Consider the following 20415-nt stretch of genomic DNA (forward strand, 5'->3'; position numbering starts at 1 on the left):
CCATTTATGCTGTACAGTGAGTAGCCCCAGTTATGCAGCACAGTGAGTAGCCCCAGTTATGCTGCACAGTGAGTGGCCCCAGTTATGCTGCACAGTGAGTGACCCTAGTTATCTGCACAGTGAATGGCCCCAGTTATGCTGCACAGTGAGTGGCCCCAGTTTCGCTGCACAATGTGTGGCCCCAGATAATGCTGCACAGTGAGTGGCCCCAGTTATGCTGCACAGTGAGTGGCCCCAGTTATGCTGCACAGTGAGTGGCCCCAGTTATCTGCACAGTGAGTGGCCCCAGTTATGCTGCACAGTGAGTGGCCCCAGTTATGCTGCACAGTGAGTGGCCCCAGTTATGCTGCACAGTGAGTAGCCCCAGTTATGCTGCACAGTGTGTGGCCCCAGATAATGCTGCACAGTGTGTGGCCCCAGTTATCTGCACAGTGAGTGGCCCCAGTTATGCTGCACAGTGAGTAGCCCCAGTTATGCGGCACAGTGAGTAGCCCCAGTTATGCTGCACAGTGAGTGGCCCCAGTTATGCTGCACAGTGAGTGGCCCTAGTTATCTGCACAGTGAATGGCCCCAGTTATGCTGCACAGTGAGTGGCTCCAGCTTTGCTGCACAGTGTGTGGCCCCAGATAATGCTGCACAGTGAGTGGCCCCAGTTATGCTGCACAGTGAGTGGCCCCAGTTATGCTGCACAGTGAGTGGCCCCAGTTATGCTGCACAGTGAGTGGCCCCAGTTATGCTGCACAGTGAGTGGCCTCAGTTATGCTGCACAGTGAGTGGCCCCAGTTATGCTGCACAGTGAGTGGCCCCAGCTTTGCTGCACAGTGTGTGGCCCCAGATAATGCTGCACACTGAGTAGTCCCAGTTATGCTGCACAGTGAGTGGCCCCAGTTATACTGCACAGTGAGTGGCCCCAGTTATGCTGCACAGTGAGTGGCTCCAGTTATGCTGTACAGTGAGTGGCCCCAGTTATGCTGCACAGTGAGTTGCCCCAGTTATGCTGCACAGTGAGTGGCCCCAGCTTTGCTGCACAGTGTGTGGCCCTAGTTATCTGCACAGTGAATGGCCCCAGTTATGCTGCACAGTGAGTGGCCCCAGCTTTGCTGCACAGTGTGTGGCCCCAGATAATGCTGCACAGTGAGTGGCCCCAGTTATGATGCACAGTGAGTGGCCCCAGTTATGCTGCACAGTGAGTGGCCCCAGTTATGCTGCACAGTGAGTGGCCCCAGCTTTGCTGCACAGTGAGTGGCCCCAGTTATGCTGCACAGTGAGTGGCCCCAGTTATGCTGCACAGTGAGTGGCTCCAGTTATGCTGTACAGTGAGTGGCCCCAGTTATGCTGCACAGTGAGTGGCCCCAGTTATGCTGCACAGTGAGTGGCCCCAGTTATGCTGCACAGTGTGTGGCCCCAGTTATGCTGCACAGTGTGTGGCCCCAGTTATCTGCACAGTGAGTGGCCCCAGTTATGCTGCACAGTGAGTAGCCCCAGATATGCGACACAGTGAGTAGCCCCAGTTATCTGCACAGTGAGTGGCCCCAGATAATGCTGCACAGTGTGTGGCCCCAGATAATGCTGCACAGTGTGTGGCCCCCAGATAATGCTGCACAGTGTGTGGCCCCAGATAATGCTGCACAGTGAGTGGCCCCAGTTATGCTGCACAGTGAGTGGCCCCAGTTATGCTGCACAGTGAGTGGCCCCAGTTATGCTGCACAGTGAGTGGCCCCAGTTATGCTGCACAGTGAGTGGCCCCAGTTATGCTGCACAGTGAGTGGCCCCAGTTATGCTGCACAGTGTGTGGCCCCAGTTATGCTGCACAGTGTGTGGCCCCAGTTATCTGCACAGTGAGTGGCCCCAGTTATGCTGCACAGTGAGTAGCCCCAGATATGCGACACAGTGAGTAGCCCCAGTTATGCTGCACAGTGAGTAGCCCCAGTTATGCTGCACAGTGAGTGGCCCCAGTTATGCTGCACAGTGAGTGGCTCCAGTTATGCTGCACAGTGAGTGGCCCCAGTTATGCTGCACAGTGAGTGGCCCCAGTTATGCTGTACAGTGAGTAGCCCCAGTTATGCGGCACAGTGAGTAGCCCCAGTTATGCTGCATAGTGAGTGGCCCCAGTTATGCTGCACAGTGAGTGACCCTAGTTATCTGCACAGTGAATGGCCCCAGTTATGCTGCACAGTGAGTGGCCCCAGTTTCGCTGCACAGTGTGTGGCCCCAGATAATGCTGCACAGTGAGTGGCCCCAGTTATGCTGCACAGTGAGTGGCCCCAGTTATGCTGCACAGTGAGTGGCCCCAGTTATCTGCACAGTGAGTGGCCCCAGTTATACTGCACAGTGAGTGGCCCCAGTTATGCTGCACAGTGAGTAGCCCCAGTTATGCTGCACAGTGTGTGGCCCCAGATAATGCTGCACAGTGTGTGGCCCCAGTTATCTGCACAGTGAGTGGCCCCAGTTATGCTGCACAGTGAGTAGCCCCAGTTATGCGGCACAGTGAGTAGCCCCAGTTATGCTGCACAGTGAGTGTCCCCAGTTATGCTGCACAGTGAGTGGCCCTAGTTATCTGCACAGTGAATGGCCCCAGTTATGCTGCACAGTGAGTGGCTCCAGCTTTGCTGCACAGTGTGTGGCCCCAGATAATGCTGCACAGTGAGTGGCCCCAGTTATGCTGCACAGTGAGTGGCCCCAGTTATGCTGCACAGTGAGTGGCCCCAGTTATGCTGCACAGTGAGTGGCCCCAGTTATGCTGCACAGTGAGTGGCCTCAGTTATGCTGCACAGTGAGTGGCCCCAGTTATGCTGCACAGTGAGTGGCCCCAGCTTTGCTGCACAGTGTGTGGCCCCAGATAATGCTGCACACTGAGTAGTCCCAGTTATGCTGCACAGTGAGTGGCCCCAGTTATACTGCACAGTGAGTGGCCCCAGTTATGCTGCACAGTGAGTGGCTCCAGTTATGCTGTACAGTGAGTGGCCCCAGTTATGCTGCACAGTGAGTTGCCCCAGTTATGCTGCACAGTGAGTGGCCCCAGCTTTGCTGCACAGTGTGTGGCCCTAGTTATCTGCACAGTGAATGGCCCCAGTTATGCTGCACAGTGAGTGGCCCCAGCTTTGCTGCACAGTGTGTGGCCCCAGATAATGCTGCACAGTGAGTGGCCCCAGTTATGATGCACAGTGAGTGGCCCCAGTTATGCTGCACAGTGAGTGGCCCCAGTTATGCTGCACAGTGAGTGGCCCCAGCTTTGCTGCACAGTGAGTGGCCCCAGTTATGCTGCACAGTGAGTGGCCCCAGTTATGCTGCACAGTGAGTGGCCCCAGCTTTGCTGCACAGTGTGTGGCCCTAGTTATCTGCACAGTGAATGGCCCCAGTTATGCTGCACAGTGAGTGGCCCCAGCTGTGCTGCACAGTGTGTGGCCCCAGATAATGCTGCACAGTGAGTGGCCCCAGTTATGCTGCACAGTGAGTGGCCCCAGTTATGCTGCACAGTGAGTGGCCCCAGTTATGCTGCACAGTGAGTGGCCCCAGTTATGCTGCACAGTGTGTGGCCCTAGTTATCTGCACAGTGAATGGCCCCAGTTATGCTGCACAGTGAGTGGCCCCAGCTGTGCTGCACAGTGTGCGGCCCCAGATAATGCTGCACAGTGAGTGGCCCCAGTTATGCTGCACAGTGAGTGGCCCCTGTTATGCTGCACAGTGTGTGGCCCCATCATACTGCTGCTGCCGGTGCCTCCGTTTCCAATAAAAAAAAAACTGTATACTCACCTCCGTCGCTGCCCCCTGCTCATCAGCGTTGCCGGCTCTGCAGTGACTGTGCAGGCAGAGGGCACGATCGCACCTTCTGACCTTAATGTCACTGCAGAGGACGCAAGACAGCAGAGAGCAGGGACAGGTGAATATGCCTCCCCCCTGTTCATACTCATCCGGTCCTGGCGCTTGTCTCTGCAGCGCAGCCCCTGCTTGTTCCATGTTGTCCGCGCTGCTCTTCCTTCCTGCTTCAGCGGTCACGTGGTACCGCTGTTACACTTGACAGCTGAAGCAGGAAGGAAGAGCAGCGCCGACAACATGGAACAAGCAGGGGGGCTGCAGAGGGTGAGTATGATCTCTGACACCCCCGCTCCCCCTCCCCCGCTGATCCCCCCCCCCGGTATATGACTCGCGTATAAGCCGAGAGGGGGACTTTCTGCCCAAAAAAATGGGCTGAAAATCTCGGCTTATACACGAGTATATACGGTATTTTATTTTCAACTCATTCAAGAGCCTTTTGATAACAACATGTTTGGTTTTTCCTTTCGGTGCAAAGATGACCAGATTTTTGACAGTTCCAACTCATATGCAAATCACGTAAAGTTGACCATGAGAAATGCATGGAGATTGCAAATTGATCCCTACTACTTAAATCATTCCCTACTACTTTCAAGGACTGTCCCTGAGCATTGTTAATGGACATTGCAAATAGCAGTTGAACTGGAAACTGGAGGCGTTTGAAATAAAAAAAACAAATCAGATGGAATGAGTGGAATTCTTGAATGAAAATGTCCTCTCCTTTGGCACATCCTGTTTCTGAGCTGTGTATCTAACCCTATCCTGTGTGATAAGGTCTGCTGAGCTGTGTACCTAATCCTCTCCAGTGTGATACTTTCTGCTGAGCTGTGTATCTAATCCTATCGTGTGTTACTGACTGCTCAGCCGTGTATCTAACCCTATCCTGTGTGATACTGACTGCTGAGCCATGTGTCTAATCCTATCCTGTGTGATACTGACTGCTGAGCCGTGTATCTAATCCTATTCTGTGTGATACTGTCTGCTGAGCCGTGTATCTAATACTATTCTGTGTGATACTGTGTGCTGAGCTGTGTATCTAATCCTGTCCTGTGTGATACTGTCTGCTGAGCTGTGTATCTATTTCTATCCTGTGTGATACTGACTGCTGAGCTGTGTATCTAATCCTATCCTGTGTGATACTGTCTGCTGAGCTGTGTATCTAATCCTCTCCTGTGTGATACTGACTGCTGATCCGTGTATCTAACCCTATCCTGTGTGATACTGACTGCTGAGCCATGTGTCTAATCCTATCCTGTGTGATACTGACTGCTGAGCCGTGTATCTAATCCTATTCTGTGTGATACTGTCTGCTGAGCCGTGTATCTAATACTATTCTGTGTGATACTGTGTGCTGAGCTGTGTATCTAATCCTATCCTGTGTGATACTGTCTGCTGAGCTGTGTATCTATTTCTATCCTGTGTGATACTGACTGCTGAGCTGTGTATCTAATCCTATCCTGTGTGATACTGTCTGCTGAGCTGTGTATCTAATCCTCTCCTGTGTGATACTGACTGCTGAGCTGTGTGTCTAATCCTCTCCTGTGTGATACTGACTGCTGATCCGTGTATCTAACCCTATCCTGTGTGATACTGACTGCTGAGCCATGTGTCTAATCCTATCCTGTGTGATACTGACTGCTGAGCCGTGTATCTAATCCTATTCTGTGTGATACTGTGTGCTGAGCTGTGTATCTAATCCTATCCTGTGTGATACTGTCTGCTGAGCTGTGTATCTATTTCTATCCTGTGTGATACTGACTGCTGAGCTGTGTATCTAATCCTATCCTGTGTGATACTGTCTGCTGAGCTGTGTATCTAATCCTCTCCTGTGTGATACTGACTGCTGAGCTGTGTGTCTAATCCTCTCCAGTGTGATACTAACTGCTGAGCTGCGTATCTAATCCTCCTCTGTGTGATACTGACTGCTGAGCTGTGTATCTAATCCTATCCTGTGTGATACTGTCTGCTGAGCTGTGTATCTATTTCTATCCTGTGTGATACTAACTGCTGAGCTGTGTATCTAATCCTATCCTGTGTGATACTGACTGCTGAGCCGTGTATCTAATCCTATCCTGTGTGATACTGACTGCTGAGCTGTGTGTCTAATCCTCTCCTGTGTGATACTAACTGCTGAGCTGCGTATCTAATCCTCCCCTGTGTGATACTGACTGCTGAGCCATGTGTCTAATCCTCTTCTGTGTGATACTGACTGCTGAGCTGTGTATCTAATCCTATCCTGTGTGATACTGACTGCTGAGCCGTGTATCTAATCCTATCCTGTGTGATACTGGGCTCCCCCTGCAGTCTGTCAGAGGGTGGTCTGTGTTGGCATGGTAATAAATTGTGTTACAGTTGTGGCCAAAAGTATTGACACCCCTGCAATTCTGTCAGATAATACTCAGTTTATTCCTGAAAATGATTGCAATCACAAATTCTTTGGTATTATTATCGTCATTTAATTTGTCTTAAATGAAAAAACACAAAAGAGAATGAAGCAAAAAGCAAAACATTGATCATTTCACACAAAACTCCAAAAATGGGCCAGACAAAAGTATTGGCACCCTCAGCCTAATACTTGGTTGCACAACCTTTAGCCAAAATAACTGCGACCAACCGCTTTCGGTAACCATCAATGAGTTTCCTACAATGCTCTGCTGGAATTTTAGACCATTCTTCTTTGGCAAACTGCTCCAGGTCCCTGATATTAGAAGGGTGCCTTCTCCAAACTGCCATTTTTAGATCTCTCCACAGGTGTTCTATGGGATTCAGGTCTGGACTCATTGCTGGCCACCTTAGAAGTCTCCAGTGCTTTCTCTCAAACCATTTTCTAGTGCTTTTTGAAGTGTGTTTCGGGTCATTGTCCTGCTGGAAGACCCATGACCTCTGAGGGAGACCCAGCTTTCTCACACTGGGCCCTACATTATGCTGCAAAATTTGTTGGTAGTCTTCAGACTTCATAATGCCATGCACACGGTCAAGCAGTCCAGTGCCAGAGGCAGCAAAGCAACCCCAAAACATCAGGGAACCTCCGCCATGTTTGACTGTAGGGACCGTGCTTTTTTCTTTGAATGCCTCTTTTTTTCTCCTGTAAACTCTATGTTAATGCATTTGCCCAAAAAGCTCTACTTTTGTCTCATCTGACCAGAGAACATTCTTCCAAAACGTTTTAGGCTTTTTCAGGTAAGTTTTGGCAAACTCCAGCCTGGCTTTTTTATGTCTCAGGGTAAGAAGTGGGGTCTTCCTGGGTCTCCTACCATACAGTCCCTTTTCATTCAGACGCCGACGGATAGTACGGGTTGACACTGTTGTACCCTCGGACTGCAGGGCAGCTTGAACTTGTTTGGATGTTTGTCGAGGTTCTTCATCCAACATCCGCACAATCTTGCGTTGAAATCTCTTGTCAATTTTTCTTTTCCGTCCACATCTAGGGAGGTTAGCCACAGTGCCATGGGCTTTAAACTTCTTGATGACACTGCGCACGGTAGACACAGGAACATTCAGGTCTTTGGAGATGGACTTGTAGCCTTGAGATTGCTCATGCTTCCTCACAATTTGGTTTCTCAAGTCCTCAACCAGTTCTTTGGTCTTCTTTCTTTTCTCCATGCTCAATGTGGTACACACAAGGACACAGGACAGAGGTTGAGTCAACTTTAATCCATGTCAACTGGCTGCAAGTGTGATTTAGTTATTGCCAACACCTGTTAGGTGCCACAGGTAAGTTACAGGTGCTGTTAATTACACAAATTAGAGAAGCATCACATGATTTTTCGAACAGTGCCAATACTTTTGTCCACCCTCTTTTTTATGTTTGGTGCGGAATTATATCCAATTTGGCTTTAGGACAATTCTTTTTGTGTTTTTTCATTTAAGACAAATTAAATGAAGATAATAATAACAAAGAATTTGTGATTGCAATCATTCTCAGGAAGAAACTGAGTATTATCTGACAGAATTGCAGGGGTGTCAATACTTTTAGCCACAACTGTATTTCCAGCTTTACAGAAGGACGATAACACCATAGAAATGATAAGAATAATAGGCCTCAGTTACCACAACTGTCTACAAAGAAAACTGTTGCTGATAACAACCAATCACAGCTCATTTTTCATCTTTTAAACAGCTCTGGGACAGCGTGGCGAGTTTTGAGTGGCGACTTTTGTGTTTTGACTTTTATGTGGCGAGGTTGGTGTATGTGTGGTGAAATGTGTGCTGAGGGTGGTATATGTGTTGAAGCACGTGGTAGTGTGTGGCGCATTTTGTGTGTGTGTTCATATCCCCGTGTGTGGTGAGTATCCCATGTCAGGACCCTACCTTAGCAACTGTACGGTATATACTCTTTGGCGCCATTGCTCTCATTCTTTAAGTCCCCCTTGTTCATATCTGGCAGCTGTCAATTTGCCTCCAACACTTTTCCTTTCACTTTTTCCCCATTATGTAGATAGGGGCAAAATTGTTTGGTGAATTGGAACGCGTGGGGTTAAAATTTTGCCTCACAACATAGCCTGTGATGCTCTCGGGGTCCAGACGTGTGACTGTGCAAAATTTTGTGGCTGTAGCTGCGACAGTGTGGATGCCAATCCCGGACAGACACACATACTTACAAACATACACACACATACATTGAGTTTTATATATTAGATTCAAATATGAATTATTCCATTCCAATTAAGGAAGTCCTCACTTAAAGGGTTTGTCCACTTTGAGGAAAGTGGGACCCAAACTGTGTTAACCTCTTTCTGACATGAGACGTACTATCCCGTCCATGGGACCTGGGACCCTATGCCCATGGACGGGATAGTACGTCTAGCGCAATCAGCGGCCGGGTGTCAGCTGATTATCACAGCTGACACCCGGCACTATGTGTCAGGGGCAGTCACGGACCGCCCCCGACACGTTAACCCCTGGCACACTGCAATAAAACACGATCGCAGTGTACCGGGGGCTTAGGGAAGCATCGGCCGGGAAGGAGGCTCCCTCCGTGCTTCCCTGAGACCCCCGCAGCAGCGCAATGTGCAGCGCTGCTGCGGGGGCCTCCTTCCCTGCAGGTCCCCGGATCCAATATGGCGGCAGGGACCTTTGGGAGCCTGCAGGGAGGCGGCTTCCTCATGCCTACAAAGCGCTGGCATGAGGAAGCCTCCAGCACTGCCTGTGTCAGATCGGCCTGGGACAATGTAATAAAGTAAAAAAAAAAAAAGAAAAAGTGTAAAAATAATTTATAAAAAAATCGCTAAATAAATTAAAAAAAAAGAAATATTCCCTAATAAATTAATTTTTTTGGAAATAAAAACAAAACAATAAAAGTACACATATTTGGTATTGCCGCGTCCGTATCGACCCACCCTATAAAACTGTCCCATTAGTTAACCCCTTTAGCAAACCCCTTGAAAAATATAAAAAACAAAGCAAAAAATAATGCTTTATTATCATACCGCCGAACAAAAAGTGCAATAACACGCAATCAAAAAGACGGATATAAATAACCATGGTACCACTGAAAACGTCATCTTGTCCCACAAAAAACGAGCCGCCACACAGCATCATCAGCGAAAAAATAAAAAAGTTATAGCTCGCAGAATAAAGCGATGCAGAAATAATTATTTTTTATATAAAATTGTTTTCATTGCTTAAAAGCGCCAAAACATAAAAAAAGACATAAATGCGGTATCGCTGTAACCATACTGACCCGAAGAATAAAACCGCTTTATCAATTTTACCGCACGTGGAACAGTGTAAAGAAATTCTTGAAATGCTGGTTTTTGTTCATTCTGCGTCCCAAAAATCGGAATAAAAAGCGATCAAAAAATGTCACGTGCCCAAAAATGGTACCAATAAAAATGTCAACTCGTTCCGCAAAAAATAAGACCTCACATGACACGGTGGGTCAAAATATGGAAAAATTATAGCTCTCAAAATGTGGTGATGCAAAAACTATTTTTACAATAAAAAGCGTCTTTTAGCGTGCGACAGCTGCCAAAAATAAAAACCGCCATAAATAGTAAATCAAACACCCCGCTATCACCCCCTTAGTTGGGGAAAAATAATAAAATTAAAAAAATGTATTTATTTCCATTTTCCCATTAGGGTTAGGGCTAGGGTTAGGGAAAGTGTTAGGGCTAGGGTTAGGGCTGAGACTAGGGTTATGGGTTTGTTGGGATTAGGGTTGGAGTTAGAATTGGGGGGTTTCAACTGTTTGGGCACATCAGGTGCTCTCCAAACGCAACATGGCGTCTGATCTCAATTCCAGCCAATTCTGCATTGAAAATGTCAAATGGTGCTCCTTCCTTTCAAAGCTCTGCCATGCCCCCAAACAGTGTTTTATCCCCATATATAGGATATCAGCCTACTCAGGACAAATTGAAAAACAACTTTTGGGGTCCAATTTCTCCTGTTACCCATAAGTAAATAAAAAATTGGGGGCAAAAATATCATTTTTGTGGAAAAAAAATATGATTTTTTTATTTTCACGCCCGGGCGTTATAAACTTCTGTGAAGCACTTGGGGGTTCAAAGTGCTCACCACACATCTAGATAAGTTCCGTGGGGGGGGGGACTAGTTTCCAAAATGGGGTCACTTGTGGGGAGTTTCAACAGATTAGGCACATCAGAGGCTCTCCAAAGGCGACATGACACCCGCAGACCATTCCATCAAAGTCTGCATTCCAAAATGTCACTACTTCCCTTCCGAGCCCCGACGTGTTCCTATACAGTAGTTTTCTCCCACATATGAGATATCAGCGTACTCAGGACAAATTGGACAACAACTTTTGGGGTCCAATTTCTCCTGTTACCCTTGGGAAAATAAAAAAATTGTGGACTAAAAGATCATGTTTGTGGAAAAAATATGATTTTTTTATTTTCTTGCCCGGGCGTTATAAACTTCTGTGAAGCACTGGGGGGTTCAAAGTGCTCACCACACATCTAGATAAGTTCCTTAGGGGGTCTATCTTCCAAAATGGGGTCACTTTTGGGGGGTTTCCACTGTTTAGGGACATCAGGGGCTCTCCAAAGGCAACATGACACCCGCAGACCATTCCATCAAAGTCTGCATTGCAAAACGTCACTACTTCCCTTCCGACCCCCAACGTGTTCCCATACGGTAGTTTTCTCCCACATTTGGGGTATCAGCGTACTCAGGACAAATTGGACAACAACTTTTGGAGTCCAATTTCTCCTATTACCCTTGAAAAAATAAAAAAATTGGGGACTAAAAGATCATGTTTGTGGAAAAAATATGATTTTTTTTATTTTCACGCCCGTGCGTTATAAACTTCTGTGAAGCCCTTGGGGTTCAAAAGTGCTCACCACACATCTAGATAAGTTCCCTGGGGGGTCTAGTTTCCAAAATGGTGTCATTTGTGGGAAGTTTCCACTGTTTAGGCACATCAGGGGCTTTCTGTCACGGTCACTGTGTGTCTGGGCGCAGGTGTTACCGCAAGGCGAACCCATAACACACGTGACCCTGGATACAGCGCCTCCAGTGGGGCGAATTTAAATAATAAAATGTGCAGATGGATACACCGCCTCCACCTGGCGAATTTAGGTATTACACGTTAATAAACATTCTGGAAACCCCGCCTCCAGTACGGCGAATTTAAATAATAAGGGGGACCTGGGAAACATTAACAGTGGTGGGCCCTGCGATAGGGAAAAGGGAATTGGAGACCTCCTGAGCTCCCCTGAGCCAGTGTCCCTGCACTCCTAACGTTCCCTATGCCGGTTCCGCACCGGGCGCCGCACGCGTACCTCAACGCCCTAGCTCGCCCTGACCCTAAACCCTCACTAGGGAATAGGTCGGTGCGGAAACTAATCCCACCACTGCACTAATAACACACATGAGGGAAAGAGACAATACAGGGTGACACCACTTAGCTTTATGCTCTGTGCTTATGCTCCTGCAACAGAGCCCTCCACCTGCGTGCGTCTTCTCCTCCACCTGAAACCATCACCATAACAGGATCCTTCACCATAGTGCTGCCTTGGAGCAGAGTCCACCACCAGTTGCTGCTGCTTAGTAACAGAGTCCCAAGGATGAGTTCAGCTTCTGCCACGAAGTCAAGCATGCTTGAGTCCAGCTCAGCAGCCAAGTCCCACATGGTGAGTGCCACTCTCCATAGTAGCCACTCCACCAGTCCATGCAGACACTTCCTGCTGACACCATCACTGCGACCCCACCACGCCATGCCAGCCCTTCGTCCAGACACCATAGCTGACACACGTCCCCCCTGGCTAAGCTGCGCAGGACTCCTCCTCAGCTCCATCCTTCCACCAGGCTCTCACAAACTCAGAATAAATGAATCAGTATCACCAGCAGTGATTGCACACCCTGAGACTCCTTTATAGAGCCCCACACCTGATTCCTAATTACGTGCACATTAAACTGAAACCTAAGGTGCGATACCACTAACCACCACCGGGGACAGTCAAGTCACCTTGGCAACTTGCCAAAAGGAAAAAAAAGTTCACACAGTGCTTTTAAAACTGTCAGATCACTTCAGATCATGACACTTTCCAAACGCGGCATGGCGTCCAATCCCAATTCCAGCCAAAAAAGTCAAATGGCGCTGCTTTCCTTCCAAGCTCTGCCATGCGCCCAAATAATAAATCCAAAGGGAATTCGTAGTTATATTCCGTGCTGCCGCTGAGACAAATTCCAGGAGAATGCTGTATGATTGCATTGGTTTTATTCTACGCGTTTCAGGGGTCTCATGCCCCCTTCATCAGGAAATACCACACAGCACATACAGGTATCACAGACATAAATAGTTTTGAGAGGACGTTTAGCTTGTTTCAGAAAGGAAAAGTCATGTTTCGTAAGCTTTTGTAAGCACATGGGAAGTGTTCTGAGGACTGCAGCAGCTTCAGTCACAGACCAGCACTGGCATTATCCCAGCAGCCCCGGGTATACACGGGCACAGAGCCCCGGATCACAGCTCTAATCAAGACTTCTCACAACTCGGCACTTCCCCGTTTCCTCAGTCACACTGCACCGGAAACCAAAAGCAGGATGTGTGCGCGAAATCACAGGAAACAAGCCCGGAGACCCCTGAAACGCGTAGAATAAAACCATTGCAATCATACATCAGTCTCCAGGAATTTGTCTCAGCGGCAGCGCGGAATATAACTACGAATTCCCTTTGGATTTATCATTTCTTCTGGTCATTGAAGACCTGTGGATCTGCAGCAGCCGCTATCTACGGTACACGCTTTTATCTCATCCTAACCAGGTGAGCATATTTCAAGATATACTGTCCTTTGTAACGTGGATAAGACCCTATTGCGCTTTTTGTCTCCCCCCCCTTTTTTTGTGCAATATGCGCCCAAATAGTAATTTACCCCCACGTGTGGGGTATCAGCGTACTCAGGACAAATTGCTCAATAACTTTTGGGGTCCTGTTACCCTTGGAAAAATAAAAATTGAGGGTGAAAAGATCATTTTTGTGGAAAAAATGTGATTTTTTAATTGTACAACTGTACGTTATAAACTTCTGTGAAGCACTTGAGGGTTCAAAGTTCTCACCACACATCTAGATAATTTCCTTGGGGGGTCTAGTTTCCAAAATGGGGTCACTTGTGGGGGGGTTTCCACTGTTTAGGCACATCAGGGGCTCTCCAAACATGACATGGCGTCCGATCTGAATTCCAGCTAATTTTGCATTGAACAAGTCACACAGCGCTCCTTCCCATGTCAAAGAGACGTCAGAATTTTGATCGGTGGTGGTCAGGGTGGTGAGAGCCAAACCGAACATTAAAATGAAGAATAACAAGCCATCAGCCAAGAGATGCTCTTGTGCAACACTGAAGATGATCTCAATAGAAAGTCTATGGATGAAGAATGAGAATAATGCTTGACCAAGCTCAATGGTTGGGGCCATAACCAATTGAACCTTCTATGAAAACAGATTTCTAAAAAGCGCCTTTTTTCAGATGACGTAACACAGTTTTGGTAATGAGGAGGAATAAATCTGAGACATTTTGTTGTTTCATTGACTCTTTGGAGAAGAGTGGTGCCATAAGAATTTGGCAATGGCTCATGTTCCCTACACTGAATTAACATGCATAAAGAGAAAGTCGCTAATATATTGTAAAGCATATACTATGTTGTAAATAATTATTGTCATATACTTTTACAATGTCTATATTACAATGTGTCTTATTTTGTATTCTGGGTCCCATCTTTGGTTGTCCTAGTGGTTTTAGTTATGCGACAGTGTAGGCTACAGGCTGCCGTCCACGTAGGATTGACTAGATTGGACACATTTGTAGCATCATAGTCTTTTCTCCAAAGTCCTTACAGGACTCGACTGTGCTCTTTCTGGCAGGTTTCAAAAATTATTTATAAGGAAATGGAGAATAAATGAGACACCTTTTTATTTGTGTTTTAAGTCTGCAGATAGTAATTTGGCATCCAAAACAGAGGCAGAACTGAAGGAGCAGCCAGTAGAAGAGATCCCGCCAGAACCTGAGCCGCCAAACCCCTTCAGTCAGCTGACAGACCAGGAGCTAGAAGAGTATAAGAAGGAGGTGGAAAGGAAGAAGCACGCCATGGATGGTGGGTAGACATCTGCAGAATTTTTGTTTGTTTTTTTTGCGATCTAAGTTGGATTTACAGTATGTCCTCTACCTCTCCTTCCCATAAGAAGAAAATCCATATTCTCATCGTAATGGCCATACATGAGTGGTTATACCAAATCCCGGCAGGATAGACAAGATACTGTTCAATATCCACTCAGACCTATCATTCATGAAAAGGGTGTGAGGGGCTGCTAGTACTGTAATTATACACAGATAAGGATTCCATAAAGTGCCATAGACGTCATTCACACGTCTGGTATTTTTGCATATGAGAAAGTGCAGACTGTTTTCCTTCAGTGTGCTAGATCTGATTTGCATGCATTTTTTCTCCGTGTGTGCATTTGCACATGTGAAAAATGAGGATGAATGAACTCATGGAGATCGACATCCAACACTGCGGAGACACCATCACATGTTTCTCAACGCAGTGATTCTAGAGCAATGCCCCCATCGCTTATGGGAAATATGTAAAAACATGAAAAACACAAGCCGCGGAGACACCATCACATGTTTCTCAACGCAAGCAATGACTAGCCAGGTCTTTCCCCGGGAAGGAACAACCACGGGAAGGGCAGTCTCCAATGAAGGAAACCACCTATGCCAAAACATGGTATCCATCCACAGACAGCTGTTTCGGGGTATTGCCCCTCATCAGTGTGGAGTAGGAAACTGGCCAGTAGGAGCAATGCCTAGTAGAAGACTGTGAAAAATGAGGATGAATGAACTCATGGAGATCAACATCCAACACTGCGGAGACACCATCACATGTTTCTCAACGCAGTGATTCTAGAGCAATGCCCCCATCCCTTATGGGAAATATGGTCCGCAAAATTTGGTCCGCAAAAAAAAAAACACAGATATTTGAGCAGCCCCATAGACTATAATGAGTTTGTGTTCTGTCTGTGAAAAACAGGGATAGAATACGCACCTGAAAAACAGATGTCTGAATGAGGCTTTTCTCTTAGAGCACAATACAGAGTGTATTGATCCAATCTTATTTATTGGTGTTTAAACATGACAAACAAAAACTGACTTAAAAACATCAGTGCTACAACATTAGCACATAACATGACAGAAGAAGACATAAGCATTAACATACAGTAAATGTCTTGCATTAAAATTAAAACAGGAAAAAAAAAACCTCAGGCTTATCTCCCGGAATGATAGTGTAATAAGTCTCTTGCCATCGGATGTATTTCAAAGGTAGGACTCAAACCCCACACACTAAAACCGTAGAACCAGTTTTCAAACGTATGTTATACATCACATGACCTCGACACATTTGAATACCGGCTTTGCAGCCAGGGATCCCATATACGCTGAGTCTTCTTTTTTGCAGAGGCTGTTTGTGTAAGGGCTAATTCATGCTCACAGTGAAAGTTAATTTTTTCAACTACTTCTGGAATGGTCGGAACTGTAGCACATTTCCATTTAGCCGCCACTAGCAATCTAACTGCTATCAGTATGTGAGATAAGGCCCCCCTAATCATATGTGGAAACTCCTCTCTTCCAATATGTAAGATTACCAGGGTAGGAGACAGCATCAGGCCTACCCCAAGGACTTCTAGTATTAATCTGGCAATGCCCTTCCATAGATTATTCAGAGCTGGACAGTCCCACCACATGTGGGCTTCCGGGGACAGTAGAACACATCTCCTCCAACATAATGGGGATTGGTCCGGGCCAAAGTGAGCCACTTATACCGGCAACCTATACCAACAAAGGTGAATTTTTTTCAATTGTTCAAGATGGTTAAGACATGATGAGACCCATAACACCTCTCCCAGAGCATATCTCCAAGCCCCCGCCTCCAGGGATATACCCAGTGAAGTATCCCAGAGAGACATATAAGGAAGTTATATATCCAAGTCAGGATCATTCAGAGCCTTGTATAGGATGGACACTCCTTTGGGGCCGGATTCTGGTATTAAGAAATATCCATTAGCTCTGCGATCTATTTTGGAGTTATTAAAAGGGTGATTCTGGTGAAGTTGACAAAAGATGGCATATCTGTAAGTATTGATAGAAATATCTGCGTATACCTGGATGTTTGGATGCTAAGTGATCAAAGGGCAGAATCCCCAAGCTCCCCATTAAGTCCTGAAGGTTCCTAATCCCCACCGTTATCCAGACTTGTAAGTCTATATATGGAATGTGTGCCTCAAGAGCTCTCAGAGACACAATACTTATATAGTGGGATTTTAATTAGGGACGGGGCTAATTTCCTCCAATACTGTAATGCGGCTACCATTGTTGGCAAACCTGCTGTATACTGGCTAATCTTAATAGCTTCAGCTTCCAAAACTAGGTGAGGAGAATTCCTTTTAGCATAAAATATTTCTGTTAGGGACGGCGGAACGCACTAAATATAAATAATAGGAAGTGCGTTCGCCGCCCGGGGTCCACCGTGCAGTAATGGGGGTCCACCGCTGCTGTGTAATGTTGGACTCGCTATATGGCGGTATACTGCGCTCGGGTTAAACGTCACCCGAGGTGCGCAGAGCGGACTCTGTTAATCTCACAGAGGCGCTTTAGTATCAGTAAAGCATAAACGTCGAGCCTGTTAGCTTCACAGGTCTCAGCTGGCGTGCACACACGGTATATGGTCACAGGACACGGCCCAAGGCAGAGGTCGATGTCCGTCTTGACCTACCGTGTGTGCAGCGTCGCTACCGCGGACGCCAGTAAGTGCTGCTAAATGCAGCGCGACGGCAACTACTGCCGCTGTACGATAGTGCCGTGAGGCATGACACCATCGGACGCTAGTGTAGCGGTGCGGTAGGCACAGTGGCGTATGGCTTGCCACTGACAGGCGCTGACTATCCTCTAATTCCCTATCCACATGCGTAATATCCAAGGGTAGGGGTTTCAAATGAGTCAGTCACCAGAAACGTACATCCGTCACCATTCACACATCTAGCAAATAATGTCTATACTAGCGCATGGGCGAGCGGCCATGCGGGCCTTTTATAGCCATGCGCTTCCGGGACCTTCCAGGCTTCTGGGATGGGCCAATCAGATCAGGACAAGAACCTGAGCACATGACCCCCTATCTCCACTGGGAGATCGTCTCGTGGGCATGCCCAGTAGCGCGGCGAGAGGACTTAGCCTCTAGAGTGGCTTCCTGCAAATCAGGTTGCGCTACCATTGCTGGTCCAGAGGTGGCAGCAACATCCAGACCCAGAGAGCTGGTCTGAGCAGGGCGCCTGGATTGCCGAGATTGCTGTGCAGGTCTCTGAGCGGTTGGAAAGGAATGGGAGACCGCTGGATGTATGGCTCTGGATTCCTGCTGTGCAGGAATCCCCCCTCCTAGGGCCCCCACCCCTCTGAGCCTCGCTATGCTCAAAAGCCGCGATCAGGAGCGGAGCGTGGATGTTCTCCACTGGCTCCCAGGTCCAGGCCTCTGGACCATGATACTTCCAGTCCACCAAATAAAACTTTTTGCCACGCACAATCCTGCGTCCCACAGTGGTGTTAACCTCAAACTCGTCCGAAGACAAGTCTGATGACCCGGCAGATGACTCAGAGAACCGGGCCATGTGAACAGGTTTGAGAAGGGACACATGGAAAATGTCAGAAATGGCGAAATGTGGAGGAAGAGCCAGGTGGTAGACCACCGAGCTGATTCGCTCGAGAACCTTAAAAGGTCCGATGTATCGCGGCGCGAACTTGGTGGACTCGGCCCGCAGCTTGATGTTTCGAGCAGAGAGTGACGCCAAGTCGCTGGGGGAAAAAGTTGGAGCGGGTCGCCGATGTGTGTCGGCGGATGCCCTCATTCTTTCTTTAGAGGCATGAATAGTATCCTGAGTGCGATCTCAAATGTTGCGAGCCTCCACTGCCCAGTCTGCCACCCTGGAGTCAGCGGAGGACACTGGCATCGGGACAGGGACGCGCGGATGCTGGCCGTAATTTAGAAGGAACGGCGTCTGACCAGTGGAATCAGCCACTGCATTATTCAGGGCAAACTCAGCCCATGGTAGCAAGGATATCCAGTCATCCTGCCTGGCAGAGACGAAATGCCGCAGGTGCGTGACCAAGGTTTGGTTGGCTCTCTCAACCAAGCCGTTCGTCTCAGGATGGTAAGCGTAGGACAGGTTTAGCTCAATGCTGAGTAGGCTGCAAAGCTCCCTCCAAAACCGGAACGCGAACTGGGGACCTTGATCACTGATAATTTTGTCCGGCATGCCATGCAGACGGAATACATGTTTTATGAACAGTGTGGCAAGACCACGAGCGGAAGGCAACCGTGTTAGTGGCACCAGATGCACCATTTTAGAAAAATGGTCGGTGACCACCCAGATGACCGTACTGCCACCAGACTTGGGCAGGCCAACCACAAAATCAATGCCAACCATCTCCCAAGGTCTCTCCGCCACCGGCAAAGGGTACAATAACCCAGCCGGCCTCTGTCTAGAGGACCTGTTCCGTGCACACGAGACGCATGCTTGTATGTATTCCTTAGTGTCTCGAGCCATGTGTGGCCACCAACACGACCTTGCCAGGAGTTCTGTGGTCCACTTATTGCCAAAGTGACCACCCACCCTGGATGCCTGCGCCCAGGCGAGAACCTCCGGCCGTAGCTGAGGAGGCACAAAGGTCGTGCCCGGTGGCACTGACTCGAGAGCAACTGGGGCCACGGTCGTAAAGCTCTCCGGAGGGAGAATTAACCGTGGCTCAGTCTCCCCTTCCTCCGCTGAGACCACCGAGCGCGAGAGAGCATCCGCACGGACGTTCTTCTCTCCAGAGAGATAGTGCAAGGTGAAGCGGGAGAAGAAGAGCGACCACCTAGCTTGACGAGAGTTCAAGCGCTGGGCCGTTTGTAAATAGACCAGATTTTTATGGTCCGTATACACCTGGAAGAGAAACCGGGCTCCCTCCAGGAGATGTCTCCACTCGGAAAAGGCCAACTTCATTGCTAGCAGCTCCCTGTCCCCGATGGAGTAATAGTTCTCCGCCGGTGAGAAGGTCTTAGAGAAGAAGAAGCAGGGATGCTTCCGACCTTGAGCATCCTTCTGGAAAAGGACTGCTCCTGCACCGACGGAAGAGGCATCCACCTCCAGGATAAACGGTTTATCCACATTGGGACGGTGTAAGATGGGCGCGCCAGCAAAATGGGATTTTAGAGATGAGAAGGCCTTGGAGACCTGTTCAGACCAAGCATTAGGATTAGCTCCTTTCTTTGTGAGAGCAACCAAAGTAGCTACCAGTGTGGAGAAGTGAGGTATGAACTGGCGGTAATAGTTGACGAACCCTAGGAAGCGCTGCACCGCTTTGAGTGAGTGTGGTTCCTGCCAGTCCATTACCGCTTGCAGTTTGGCCGGATCCATAGCCAACCCCTGGGCCGAGATGATGTAGCCCAGGAACGGCAAGGACTCCTGCTCAAACTGGCACTTCTCCAGCTTGGCGAAAAGAGAGTTCGCCCGCAGACGGTCGAAGACCCTGCAGACGTCTCTCCGGTGGTAGGTCAAATCTGGTGAGAAGATGAGGATGTCATCCAGATAGACCACCACCGAGTTGGAGAGCATATCACGGAAGACGTCATTGACGAAATCCTGGAAGACAGCAGGCGCATTACAAAGGCCGAAGGGCATGACCAGATATTCATAGTGGCCATGCCTGGTATTAAAGGCTGTCTTCCACTCGTCTCCTTCGCGAATGCGGATCAGGTTGTACGCCCCCCGTAGATCTAATTTCGTAAAGATCCGGGCCCCTCGCAACCTGTCAAATAGCTCAGAGATCAACGGGAGAGGGTTTTTGTTTTTAACTGTAATGGCGTTGAGACCTCTGTAGTCAGTGCAGGGGTGTAACTCTCCACTCTTCTTCTGCATGAAGAAGAACCCTGCACCAGCTGGTGACACCGACTTTCTGATAAAACCTCTGGCCAGGTTCTCCCGGATATATTGAGACATATCCTCTGTCTCAGGGAGTAACAGCGGATACACACAGCCTCTAGGAGGTTCCGTGCCTGGCAGAAGATCTATCGGGCAATCGTAAGGACGGTGTGGCAGGAGCGTCTCCGCAGATTTTTTAG

General features: G+C 48.2%; 1 protein-coding gene across 5 annotated transcripts in view; it reads left to right on the top strand.

The window, feature by feature from the left end:
* Positions 1 to 20415, top strand: part of ADD2 (adducin 2) — a 170366-nt gene that overhangs the window by 123208 nt on the left and 26743 nt on the right. For all 5 annotated transcript variants that reach the window (XM_073569075.1, XM_073569073.1, XM_073569074.1 and 2 more), the window contains one exon: positions 14196 to 14361. In XM_073569075.1, coding sequence (XP_073425176.1) covers positions 14196 to 14361 — 166 coding nt within the window. The remainder of the gene's footprint in view (positions 1 to 14195; positions 14362 to 20415) is intronic.

Source organism: Dendrobates tinctorius, unplaced genomic scaffold (genome assembly GCF_039654945.1).
Source record: "Dendrobates tinctorius isolate UK_male_01 unplaced genomic scaffold, ASM3965494v1 ptg000022l, whole genome shotgun sequence".
Taxonomy (NCBI): Eukaryota; Metazoa; Chordata; class Amphibia; order Anura; family Dendrobatidae; genus Dendrobates; species Dendrobates tinctorius.